The sequence below is a fragment of the Talpa occidentalis genome, unplaced genomic scaffold (assembly GCF_014898055.3).
Source record: "Talpa occidentalis isolate TD23 unplaced genomic scaffold, MPIMG_talOcc4v2.1 talOcc4.10, whole genome shotgun sequence".
In the NCBI taxonomy this organism is placed as follows: domain Eukaryota; kingdom Metazoa; phylum Chordata; class Mammalia; order Eulipotyphla; family Talpidae; genus Talpa; species Talpa occidentalis.
Genome location: NW_023600993.1, coordinates 31,518,311 through 31,531,683, shown reverse-complemented (window position 1 = coordinate 31,531,683; position 13,373 = coordinate 31,518,311). Strand labels below are relative to the sequence as shown.

At 44.6% G+C, this 13,373-nt stretch overlaps 1 protein-coding gene across 1 annotated transcript in view; it reads left to right on the top strand.

The window, feature by feature from the left end:
• Positions 1–13,373, top strand: part of LOC119237580 (zinc finger protein 852-like) — a 20,786-nt gene extending 7,413 nt beyond the window's left edge. The window contains exons 3-5 of the mRNA XM_037501563.2: positions 1,842–1,990; positions 2,085–2,222; positions 10,536–13,373. Coding sequence (XP_037357460.1) covers positions 1,842–1,990; positions 2,085–2,222; positions 10,536–11,977 — 1,729 coding nt within the window. The 3' untranslated portion in view covers positions 11,978–13,373. The remainder of the gene's footprint in view (positions 1–1,841; positions 1,991–2,084; positions 2,223–10,535) is intronic.

Genomic DNA, 13,373 nt, shown 5'->3' with positions numbered 1-13,373 from the left:
CTGCGGCGCCGGTTCGATCCCCAGCTGCTCCCCCGCCACCGGAGGAGGGTCCCACATGGCGCGCAGACCTCTCCTGCCACCCCGCTGCTCCCCTCAGCAGTGTCCTTCGGTCCTTCTGCCTGCTCTGCTCCCCGCTCTGGCTCTGGTGAATTCTCTCACCCTCCCGCACTTCTGACTGTACCCAGTGCTTGTATAAATAAATAAATAAATAAAAATAAATCTTAAAAAAAAAGAAATAGAAGATGTATAGGAGTTTCTGGTATTCAAAGACACTGATATTCAAAGGCTCATGGGAATATATTTACCACATGGCAAATCCATCAGAAATGAAATTAGCCTGCAGTCTCCTTAGTCAAGTTAAATATCAAAACTATTCAAGAAAAATGTGTCAGACACTGTATTACAGTAGACACAGAAGCAGCTGATGGCCTGAACCAAGTGAGAACAGAAGAACATGTGATGGATTGCCACTTTTTGGATCACTGAGTAATATTCCATTGTGTATATATACCATGTCTTCTTGATCCACTCATCTATTTTGGGGGCATTTAGGTTGTTTTCATATTTTGGCTATTGTAAATCATGCTGCAATGAACATAGGAGTGCAGGTTTTCTTTCACATTAGTGTGTTTGTGCTCTTTAGGTAGTTACCTAGGAGTGGAATTGCTAGATCATATCGTAGATCCATTTTTAGTGTTTTTTTTTAAAGATTTATTTATTTATTTGTTTGTTTGTTGTTTGTTTGTTTATACGTACAAGCACTGGGCACAGTCAGAAGCGCGGGAGGGTGAGAAAATTCACCAGAGCAGGGAGCAGAGCAGGCAGAAGGACCGAAGGACACTGCTGAGGGGAGCAGCAGGCGGCAGGAGAGGTCTGCGCGCCATGTGGGACCCTCCTCCGGTGGCCGGGGAGCAGCCGGGGATGGAACCGGTGCCGCATAGGCTGTGGGCAGCTTCGCAACCCAGCGCTCAACCACTGCGCCACCGGGGAGGCCCCATTTTTAGTGTTTTGAAGAACCTTCACACATCTTTTCTTGGGAGCTGGACCAGTCTATATTCCCACAAATAATGTAAGAGTGTTCCTTTTTCTCCACACCCTCTCCTTTTTCTCCACACCCTCTCCAGCACTTGTTTTTGTTTTTAATATGGGCCATTCTCACATGTGTGAGGCGGTATCTCATTGTGGTTTTGATCTGCATTTCCCTGATGATAAGTGATGATAAACATTATTTTCATGTCTGTTTGCCATCTGCATGCCTTCTTTGGAGAAGTGCCTATTTAGCTCTTCTACCCATTATTTGATAGGGTTGTTTCTTTCTTTCTTTTTTTTTTTTTGTTGAGTTGTATAAGTTTTTTGTATATCTTCCATAGCAGCGCCTTGTCAGATGGATGGTGTGAAAATATTTTCTCTCATTCAGGAGGTTGTCTCTTCTTTTTTATTGTTTCTTTTACTGTACAGACCGTACTTTGATGTAGTCCCAGTTGTTCATCTTCTCCTTTGTTGTTCTTGCTGCTTTGTTTTTGTTTTTTGTTTTTTAGAATTTTTTTTAAAGATTTATTTATTTATGCATATAAGAGCTGGGGTACAGGCCAGAGGTGTGGAGGTAACAGGATTCACCAGAGACAGAGTGGAGAAAAGAACAGGCAGACTGAGTGAAATACACTGCTGAGGGGAGCAGCGGGCGAGTCAGGAGAGGTCTGCTGCGCCATGTGGGTAGCTCCCCGGCCGGGAATCGAACTCGTGCTGCAGTGGCTGAGGATTGCTTCATAGGTTGCATCTTAACCCTTTGTGCCACCAGGGAGGCCCCTGTTCTTGCTGCTTTGGCTCCTATTCATTCCTAGGGGAAGGAAACCTATAGGGCAGCTCTGCACACACATAGGGAGGGATTTGGGAAGACTGTTCCGAGATGAAGGAACTCTGGGGCCCGCCCAGATTGGCTTCGCCGAGTGCAGCAGGGTGGGAGTTCAGCTGAGGGTTGGGAATGTGAGGGGTTTGGGAACCAGCCTACAGGCTAGGCTCAGAGACCTGACAGCCTGGCTTTGGGCTGGGGAGAAGGCAAGATGTTGGCCCTCCCAATTTCCTAGAGAGACCTCCGCGGCCGGCGGCGACGCGCGTGCGCGCCCAGGGCTGGCTGCGAGTCCGGCGGCGCCGGGCGGCGGAGTGGCTTCGGGAGTCCCGGTGGGGCGGCCGCGGAGTGGGTGAGCTGCTTGGGCCGGGTGCCGGTAATCGGAGCTGGGTAATCGGAGGGCGCGGGTTTTTTTGGGGAGACCCAGCCTGAAGGCTCACGTTGAGCCGATTAGTCTGACTCTGATCCGCCAGCTTCTCGCACCCCGGGGCGCCCACGTACAGAGAATTTGGAGTAACTGCTCATCACCTCTTAAGCAGAGGAAACTAGTTACAAACCATTACACGGCGCGCTTGAGCGTAAGAAAAATAATAGTAGCTGCAATCCATAAATTTTTTCCTCCGATGGCTTCCCAACATTTAAAAATGTGTGCATAATTATGCAACTAAAATGCATACCATTTTATAGGAAACGAATTATCCTATTACTTTTAGAAAGCATTACTGTGAAAATAACAATGTTGTGATAAATATACATACATAAGAATTTACATCCGATGTGATATAAAAACATTTACTCTTCTAACCATTGAAAAGTGTACAATTTAGTGGCACTAAGTATATCCATACTGTTACATTTTGAAAATTATAATATTCAGCTTGCAGAACACATTTATTTATGCATTGGCTAAATTGGTGCTAGCATTTAACCCCAGGCAGGTAAAATTGAAAGAAACATTTGTCTCTAGGTTTTTTCCCCCATCCTACACATTGCATGAAGCAGTAACTGCTAAGCAAATACATTTGTAGGGGAAATAGCACATTTGTTTTTTGGAGTGATTGTTTTTGTTTTCAAAATGAAAAAGGAGTATATAAAATACAGTGTTGAAACATAAGGTACAGCTTTTGTCTCTAAAACCATACTACTATCCTCTGACTTGTATGGATCTAAGGAATCTAGTATGCTCTCCTTCTAAATTAAAAGCAGTGGTCAGATGAGAACACCATCCGTTTTCAAACTTTTGGTAATGCAGTCCTGAAAACCCATTAATACTGGTTTGGTTGTTTTGCAAGAAAGTGTCAGCAAGTGGTTTTCGCTGTAATTTTTTTTTTAAGATTTATTTATTTCTGTATACAAGAGCTGGGGTACAGGCCAGAGGTGCGGGAGGGGGGTGAAAGGACCCACCAGAGACAGATTAGGGAACAGAACAGGCAGATCCACTGAAACACACTGCTGAGGGGAGCAGCAGCAAGACAGGTGAGATCTGCTGCACTATGTAGGCTGCTCTGTGACTGGCAGGGGGGAACCGCAGATAGCTTCACAGTGCTGTGCTTACCCCCTTGCACCACCAGGGAGGCCCATTTAGCTGTAATTTGATGAAAGAATTTCAGGAAACTTCCAGCTCTTGCACACATGTGTATCTGTGCTATCCACGAAGTAATGATGAGGCTTTTCTTAGCTGTTATATGAATGCTAATGCTATGCAGACAAATTTGGGAATGTTTTGAAGATAAAATTCAATATGTACTTAAAAGGGAAAATAGACACATGAAATAATGTGAAATATATGGGCTCTACCTCCATTAAGTTTTCTGGGATTCTGGTATCCAAGGAGGTATTGGTGCCTAAGCCTTCTGGGATGCCAGAGTTAGTTGCTTGAGAGTGAAATCATATTTAACTTTCATAATTTTGCAGTCTCTATACAGTATTACTATTTTTTAAAAGGACTGTTTATGTATTTATGCGTAGAAGAACTGGGGAGTAGGGCAGCGGTGTGGGGGGTTTGTGTGTGAGAAGATTCACCAGAGATAGAGTGGGGAGCAGAACAGGCAGATTTACTGAAACACTGCCGAGGGGAGTGATGGGTGAGACAGGAAAGATCTGCTGTGGCACATGTGGGTTAGCTCCCTGGTGGTTTGGGGGGTGGGTGTATCGAATTCAGGCCACTGCATTCAACGCCTTGGCCACCAGGGAGGCCCCAGTCTCTATATTGTAATGTTAGTAACAATGTGAGCTCCCTCAGGTGAATCAAGACAAGTTCTCCAAGCATGAATTCTTTTTTTATTTTTTTTAAAGAGGCATGTATTTTTATTTATTTATTTGTTTGTTTGTTTATTTGTTTATTTGTTTATACATGCACTGGGTAGAGTCAGAAGCGCGGGAGGGTGAGAGAATTCACCAGAGCCAGAGCGGGGAGCAGAGCAGGCAGAAGGACCGAAGGACACTGCTGAGGGGAGCAGCGGGCGGCAGGAGAGGTCTGCACGCCATGTGGGACCCTCCTCCGGTGGCGGGGGAGCAGCTGGGGATCGAACAGGCGCTGCAGAGGCCACAGGGAGCTTCGCAACCCAGCGTTCAACCGCTGCGCCACTGGGGAGGCCCAAAGCTTGAATTCTTGAACTTGTACTTTTCCTTCCTTGAACTGAGACCACTAGGTCTCCTTCTTGGTTTTGATAGACTATATCACCCTAACTGTCTAGCGTGCCATATATTTTATTTATTTCATCATCTGTTATAGCGCTCTCTATTTACTCCTGAGACTTTCATACCTGCAGTACAGTAGTAGGTGCTCAATAAATATTGGTTGAATTAATGAAAGAATGAATCCAAACTGGAGAGAAGATTTGACAGACTTTAATATCCTTGGTTGCCAATTAATCCTTAACATCTAAAATAGAATGAGAATGATAACAGCTCAAACTGCTTTACTCTAAAGCCTTTGTATTTTGAATAATTGTATACTTAACAGCATTCCCTTAGGCTCTTTCCCCACTTGCCAAAAAGTTAGTATCTCCACCTATCACCATAGGACAGTCATCCAGCTTAAGAAATTTACAGTGGAACAGTACTATAGTTAAACTGTTGACTTTACTCAGTCATCAGTTTTCCACTAATGTCCTTTTTCTGTTCCAGGATCCAATCTGGAGCCCCTTGTTCCATTTAGCTGGCACCCCTCCTTAATCTCCTTCAGTCTGTGACAGCCTCTCCTTGTTTTTCATGATCTTGATGCTTTTATATTTTTTGAATGAGCCTCAATTTGGTTTTGTCAGATGTTTCCCCCCAGCTTGGCATGAGAGTGATGTTGATGGCATATGTCCTTTTTTTTTTTTTTTAAAGATTTATTTATTTATTTATACAAGCACTGGGTACAGTCAGAAGTGCGGGAGGGTGAGAGAATTCACCAGAGCCAGAGCAGGGAGCAGAGCAGGCAGAAGGACCGAAGTACACTGCTGAGGGGAGCAGCGGGCGGCAGGAGGTCTGCGCGCCATGTGGGACCCTCCTCCGGTGGCTGTGGCCGGGGAGCAGCCAGGGATCAAACCGGTGCTGCAGAGGCTGCGGGCAGCTTCGCAACCCAGCGCTCAACTGCTGTGCCACCGGGGAGGCCCATGGCATATGTGTCTTATTACTTGTGATCTTCATCTCCATCTACTGTAAAGTTATTGCCTTTTCTTTGTAATCAGTAGAGAGAGAGAGAAGACCTGCTCCAGTGCAGATTGCTGGGCCCCGGGGCCCAGGTTGATAAATGAAGCTTTTCTTCTGTCTTCAAAAGCTAGTTGGAACTTCAGAGGAATCCTGAGCGCTAGGATGCCTGCCTTTAATTGGGCAGGTTCAGCTCATGGGTCCCTGTCTCTTCCCTCTGTTCTGACTCTTTCATTCAGCATTCGAAAGCCCCAGAGGTCTTTAACTTTCTCTGTGTTGTTGGTTGCAGGGGCTGGGCTAACCCTTTCTTTGACAGAAGGCCTGGACGCCTTTGCCATATGCCGGCAGGGGCCCTCATTTTTATTTGTGGTTGTTCTCTGCTTCTTTGCAAATACCGCACTGACCTCTTTGGACATTTCCGCGGCGACTGCTTCTGATCATGCCAGTTTGGAGGCTTCCTTCGGTGGTAACTTCGCTGTGGGTCTTTCTCAATTTGCTGACATAGGGCAGGGTCATTTATACTTCCTGCTGGATGCTTTTCCTCAAAAGATCTCCCTCTGGACTCAAGTGCATTGGCTTTAGCCTCACTGCCAGATTCTCTTCACCCTGAGAGGCATTCTAGTTCTTCCATCCTTCAGGTTTGCTTCTCTTCTCCAGTCTGTTCTGCAGGTGCAAGTCTCTCCCTTTCAGCCTCCTCCTGAGCGGTTGTTTCTGCTTCCTGTTTGTGCTGCTGGAGCTCAGCAAGACTGCAGCCTGCCCCCCTTTGCCCCTGAAGTGCCTGTTCCTCTTCAGTCTTCCTGTGTTGCGTTTTGTCTTCCTGGCTCTGTTATAAGCCTTCAGTACTTTATCACTTCTCTCATTTTCCTTTGCTTTCGTGTTCTCTGAGCACTTATTCTTCCCCATACCCCTTATCCACCACGGCGCTTCATTTCTCTGTCAGAACTCTGGCAGCCTCGTCCGCGTGCACGGCCCCCAGTGCAGTTCTCTGCTGGTCTCTGTGTGGCCCTTGGAGCAGGCTGCAGTGTCTTCCTTCAGCTGCATGAGGCGTATTTGCTGCTGTGCCTCTCCCAGCCGCTCATAGTTGCGTGTATTTTGACAGTGTTGGGTGGGCTTGTGAGTCAAGGAGACACTGACCAGGTGTTGGTGTCTAGGGAATGGAGGGTGTGTGGGCTTCTGGCTTATGTCATGGCTGGAGGTAGTGATTTCTTCAAATTTGCTTCAGAGTTGTGGGATTTGGAAGGTCCCACTTTTGAAAAAAAGCTGACTGTGGACTTAAAGTTTTATTTCTGGTCTTAATCTGTTTCACCGATGTCAGTGTTCTTTAGTACGCTGCTGCTTTGTATAGAAAATTGTAAATTTAGGTTTGAAATATTTATATAAGTTCCAAGTTATTTTTTATTTTTCAAGATTCTTATGACTGTATTGGAACTCTTGAGTTTAATATGAATTTATTATCAGCTTGATATTTACAAAGAGCCTTGGGATTCTAATATGGTTATGTTGAATCTTGCATTGATAGGAAGAGCAGAAGGTTGTGAGTTTGAAGAAAGGAAAGAAGGAATTTAGTTGATGTCTGGGGCCTCCCTGGTGGTGCAGCGGGTTGAGTGCAGTGCTGTGAGGCTGTCTGCAGCCTCCGCGGTGCCAGTTCAATTCCTGGCTGGCCAGGAAGATTCCCACATGGCGTGGCAGACCTCTCCTGTCTCGCCCGCTGCTCCCCTCAGCTGTGTATTTCTGCCCTTCTGCCTGTTCTGCTCCCCACTCTGTCTCTGGTGGTTTCTCTCACCCTCCTGCGCCTCTGGCCTGTACCCCAGTGCTCATATAAATAACATAAATCTTTAAAAAAAAAAGGATTAAAAAAAAGTAAGTTGATGTCTGGAAACCATTTACAGATCCTGGGAAATAGGAAAGTAAATGGTCAGAATATGCATTGTAGACAGTGATACTGTGGACCACCATGTGAGATGTCCAGTAGGCACCTGGATGCTTGTGATACGGGTGAAGAGAACTAGGTACAGTGGGTGCAGCATTAGAGCAGTGGGCGACCTCTGACAGGAAAAGGAGCCAATGAGATTGGAACGACTGGAGTCTCCATTAATGCTAGTGCAGAAGGAAGAGAAACCGGGTAACATGGGGCCAGATAGGTGAGAGAAAAATCAGATTAGGCTGGTGCACGGGAGAGAGAAAGTGGTGGGAAGTGTTGCTTCCTTGAGAGAGGCTGAAGGCTCCTCCTGGGAGAGGTTTGAGGACTGGGAGGACTCAGTTTGGCCAGGGACTGCTTTAGGTGCCCCAGGGAAGTTCACAGCATGCTGGGTACTCTGGGGAAAAGGGATGAGAGTGTGCAGTGTGTGCAGCTCCCTGGTTCTGCACACACTCTCTGGGGACACAGACCTTACAGGAACAAGGACAGGGCTTGTCCCACTCACAGCTTTCTTTCCTCCCTCAGCTCACTGTGCTTCCCTAGAGCCTGCCCTTCCCCAAGCTGGGGACTTAGGAGACCAAGCAGCAGCTGCTGTGCCTCAGATGGTCAGGCCTGGTTCTCTGTGTCTCTGCTGAGTTCCCAAGGCCGTGGCTCAGGCCTAGCTGCAGCTCTTCCTCAGGGCTGTGGGAAACAGGAGACTGCTCCTGTCTCAGCCTGCGGCCTTCCAGCCTTTCCAGCCTTTCCCTGGACTGGGTCCTGCCTGCTGAGTTCATGGACTCCATTTTTGCCTTGGACTTGTTCTTTACTCTGTCACATCCCAGCTTCTCTCCCTGCCCGAGTCCATTGCCCTCTGGGGTCCTTCCCCTGTGCCCTTGGTAGCCCTGATGACTCTGGCCTTCAGGCTGGGAATGTCCCTGAGCAGTAAAAGCTTGTCATTCCAGGTGTCTGCAGCATTCCATTTGGCTTTATTGGGTAATGGTTTTGGTTCCCTGTAATGTGGAGTCTGCTTTCTTTACCTTTTTGTTGCTATATTCTTTTTCTTTTAAATTTTTTAACATGAGAAATTGTAAACATTGACAAAGTAAAAAGAAAGATTTAGTGACCCTTTCTGTATTTTTCATCAGCTTTATCAGTTATCTATTGATAACGGATTAATGATCACTATGTTAATCATTGACCTAGGATGGTTTAGAGTTTATAGTTGTAAGGAATAGAACAATCCATTTGTAATTGTAATAATCAGCAATGTTATGTACAGTAATGCTAAAGAAATGGAAAAGTTGTACACACCAACCCACTAGACCAGAATTTAGGAAATAGCCTTGCGGCAATAGAGATTATGGAAGCCTTAACAGTAAAGACAAATAATATTTTAACTGCACATGTAATGCAGTTGTGTCCTATGTATCTGTTTCCCCCCTTTTATTCTCTATCTTTTATCCCCCTAATCACTCCTCCCTAATTAGACTTTCTGTTCCCACATATTTTCTGCTTCCTGTGACTGAGTGATTTTGCTTCTCTCCATATATCAGTTCATATTTAACTCCTGCTTGTACTGTAATTTCCCTCATTTTGCATCTCTTACAGTTCAGAATTTACTTATAGGCACTCCAAGGGTGGTTCAGCCATTAAGTGTCATTTCTTGGCAGAACCTTTATCCTGACCACAGAAGTGGTTGGTGATTAACTAATGTACACATAGTTACACTTGGGTCTAGGGCCTTGCCTTGGTTGAGTGATCTGTGTTTCATTGTGGGGTGAGCTTAGGTTTAGGCACAAACATGGCTGCCTCAGCTTTCCTGTCTGCAAAGACTGGGATGGGTTACTTTCCTTGGAGGTTCTGGGGGTAAGGGAGGTTCTGTGATTGACACATCCAGGATAATAGCCTACTCTGATGAAGGTGTGAGTAGGAGGCAAGAAACCAGGTATCTTTACATTCCATATGGTAAAATGCTGTGATGGCTTATCACCCTTGTTAAGATATGACTGAAGGGAATCAACTTTTTTGTATGTTTATCTATGACCTTGATTACTCTGCTTTCTCCCGGCTTTTGTGGTCAAAGGTTCCAAAATTCATAAGCAAATATTCAACTGTTTCCTTATCACTCTACATTATCAAGATACCATAAACATACTTTGATTTTTACTTCAAAAGTTGAAATAAATGCCCCTCTTGGTTTTCATAGGAGTGCAACACTGCCTTCTACAGGTTCAGGCTCTAGGTGATAGTGGATCCCCACTTTCAGTGTACTTCTTGGGTTCCCTTCACTACTCTTTCTCAGCATTCATAAGCCTATGGCTTATCCAAATGTTGTCACAATGCTGTCATATCAGAATTCCTCTTTTTTGTACATGTTTCCCTAATTATGTTTACCCACAGTTTCTCATTTTTGAATTGAGATATTTGCTACCACTCTCTCTCTCCAACATTTTATCTGTAAGCCATAGAGCCACACAGAGTTATGGTTTGAAAGGAGCTTAGAATTTATCATTTTATAAGGAGACACAGCATTTAAGTGATGCTGTAGGATCATGCCATTTTTTAAAAAAGATTTATTTATTTATACATGCAAGAACTGGGGTACAGGCCAGAGGTTTGGGGGCAGGGGAGGGTTAGAGGATTCACCAGAGAGAGAGTGGGGAGCAGAACAGGCAGAATGACTGAAATACATTGCTGAGGGGAGCAGCGGGCAAGAAAGGAGAGGTCTGCTGCACCATGTGGGTAGCTCCCTGGCTGGCTGGGGATTGAACTTGTGCTGCAGAGGCTGCAGATAGCTTCACAGTGCTGTGCTTAACCCCTTGCGCTACCAGGGAGGCCCCAGATCATGCCATTTTTTACAATCTTGTCTCGTGTCTTCTAGTTGTCCCTCTCACTTGGCTATACTAGCTCAATATTTGTCTGTTTTGTTAGCACTTCTTCCACCCTCCTCTTCAGATCATCTTCCCCCTCTTTGCCTTTGTGCAGTAAAATAATGAGCTTTTTCCCATTGTCTCTCCTGTTTTCAAGGTGTCACCTCATTCCTTATCCATAGTGTGAAGTTTTTTGTTTTTTCAGATACATAGACTCAGATATATAGACTCCCAATGATTTTCAACAGGACTTGAAAGAAATAAGGTTGTTTCTTTCTTTTGGCAGCAGGTGAGAACAGGATGGAGAGGTCAGAGTTACCTTCCAAGCAGAACATTTCTAATGGATCAGAGTCATGTGGTAGAACATCAGGAGGAGTCTATGGGGTGATTCCTGAAGAACCAGAGTCTAGAGATGCCTGTGAAGATGCTTTAGACAAGCGGGAAGGCCAGCCCTCAGATGAGGAAGGGAGCACTCTGGGAAGTGATTTCTTGGAAATAATACATGAGGATAAAAAATCCACAAAAGATGGATGGGATGAATATAAGGATCCTGTAGAACATCCAGATGTGTCCTCCAGTCCTACAGAACATCAAGGAGTTTTGAAGAGACAGAAATTCTATCAATGTGATGAATGTGGCAAAGCCTTTAATTGGAGTTCACACCTCATCGGTCATCAGAGAATCCACACTGGAGAGAAACCTTACGAATGTAATGAGTGTGGTAAGACCTTCAGGCAGACCTCTCAGCTCATAGTTCATCTGAGAACCCACACAGGGGAAAAGCCCTATGAATGCGGAGAGTGTGGGAAGACCTATCGGCACAGCTCCCACCTCATTCAACACCAGAGACTCCATAATGGGGAGAAACCATATAAATGTAATGAATGTGGAAAAGCTTTCAATGAGAGTTCCAAACTGTTTGACCATCAGAGAACCCATACTGGGGAGAAACCATATGAATGCAATGAGTGTGGAGCAGCCTTTAGTCGGAATAAAAATCTCATACGACATCAGGTGCTTCATACTGGTAAGAAACCTTACAAGTGTAATGAGTGTGGGAAAGCTTTCTGTTCTAATAGAAATCTAACTGACCATCAGAGAATCCACACTGGAGAGAAGCCTTATGAGTGTAATGAGTGTGGCAAGGCCTTCAGTCGGAGTAAATGTCTTATTCGACATCAGAGCCTTCACACCGGAAAGAAACCGTATAAATGTAGCGAGTGTGGGAAAGCCTTTAATCAGAACTCTCAACTTGTTGACCACAAGCGAATTCATACTGGAGAGAAGCCTTTTGCATGTAATGAGTGTGGGAAGGCGTTCGGCCTGAGCAAATGTCTTATTCGACATCAGAGACTTCACACAAGTGAAAAGCCCTATAAATGCAATGAGTGTGGAAGATCCTTCAATCAAAACTCATACCTCATCATACACCAGAGAATTCATACTGGTGAGAAACCTTATGAATGTAATGAGTGTGGGAAGGTCTTCAGTCATAATTCTAGCCTTATGGTCCACCAGAGAACCCACACTGGGGAAAAACCCTATAAATGCAATGACTGTGGGAAAGCCTTTAGTGACAGCTCACAACTCACTGTACACCAGAGAGTTCACACTGGAGAGAAACCTTATGAATGTATTGAGTGTGGCAAAGCCTTCAGTCAGCGTTCAACTTTTAATTATCACCAGCGAACTCACAGTAGAGAGAAGCACTCAGGTGTCGCTCAGTGAGCTCCGTAAGGCATCGTTCTCCAAGACAGAACAAAGAATTTTGAGTTAAGCTTTCTTTATAAGAAAGATGTTCACCCTGGTCTCCTCTTAGAACCATGGACCATTACCCAAATGTTCTGCTGGGATGTGAAGGTTGGAGAGTGCGATAACATTGCAATCCTTCCTCACTAATGGGAAAGTAAGAATGACACACTTTATTTACTTGTAGATTTCTTTTTTTTCAATATCAAAAAATTGATCTTATTCATCCCATCATTAGGTTCTGTGCTTCTTAAGGATAAAGGTTGCATCTTCCTTGTTCTACATTCATCTCACCATTTACATAAAATCTTCCCCAAGTCACTGATAATATTGTCTTTTTCTTGGCTATGGCCTTCAGTATCTACTTTTAAAATTTATGCTCTATGTTAGAGCCTCATCAATTGTGCTTCCCATCTGAAATCCTTTTCTTTTTCCTATTTGTGGTCTTTGTCCCTCATTACCTTCCAGATCTCTGAAGGGTGTTCCTCAATTGCTTTTTCATTCCTACTAACCTGTTGATTTAACCTCAGTGCTCCAAATTAGCCTGTGCTGCAATTAGCAGTTTTTTTAAAGATTTATTTATTTATGCATACAGGAGCTGGGGTATAGGCCAGAGATACAGGGGGGTGAGAGGATTCACCAGAGACAGAGCGGGGAACAGAACAGGCAGACTGACTGAAATACACTGCTGAGGGGAGCAGTGGGCGAGTCAGGAGAGGTCCGCTGCTCCATGTGGGTTGCTCCCTGGCCGGGGGTCGAACTTGTGCTGCATTGGCTGCTGATTGCTTCATAGTGCATTGCTTAATCCCTTGCACCACCAGGGAGGCCTCAATTTGCAATCATTTTAAATTGACTTTTCAATTATTCAGTTATTATTCAATTATTATTATTCAATTATTCTTAATGCATATGTGTATGCTTTCATACCAAAGTATTGTAGGTCGTTGAAGCTGGGTATGGTATTTATTTCTTTTAGCATACATCTAACATGAGTAATAATTATGGATATACTAGTTGTTTAATAAATAATTTTCAAAAACATACCTTTCCAATGGAACCATTCTTAAATGTGCATATACTGTCATCCTGCCACTGGGCCAGAAGCTTCTAAAGATGAATATCAGACACAAATGTCTCGTTCATATCTTCTACTTGTACTCCTGGGAATCCTACTGTTACCATCTGGTGGAATTGGGCTTTTGATTTCCTTACTGAATAATGCAATGAGGACTCTAACCGTGGCAGTTAATTTTGAAGCTAAGATTTATTGAAGCTACAGAATGACAGAAAGTTCCAGGGAGACCTCAAGGGTGAGTATCTCTTAGAGGAACAATTGGCCTCTCTCTTGAATAAACCACAAGGGGCCTAACACAAG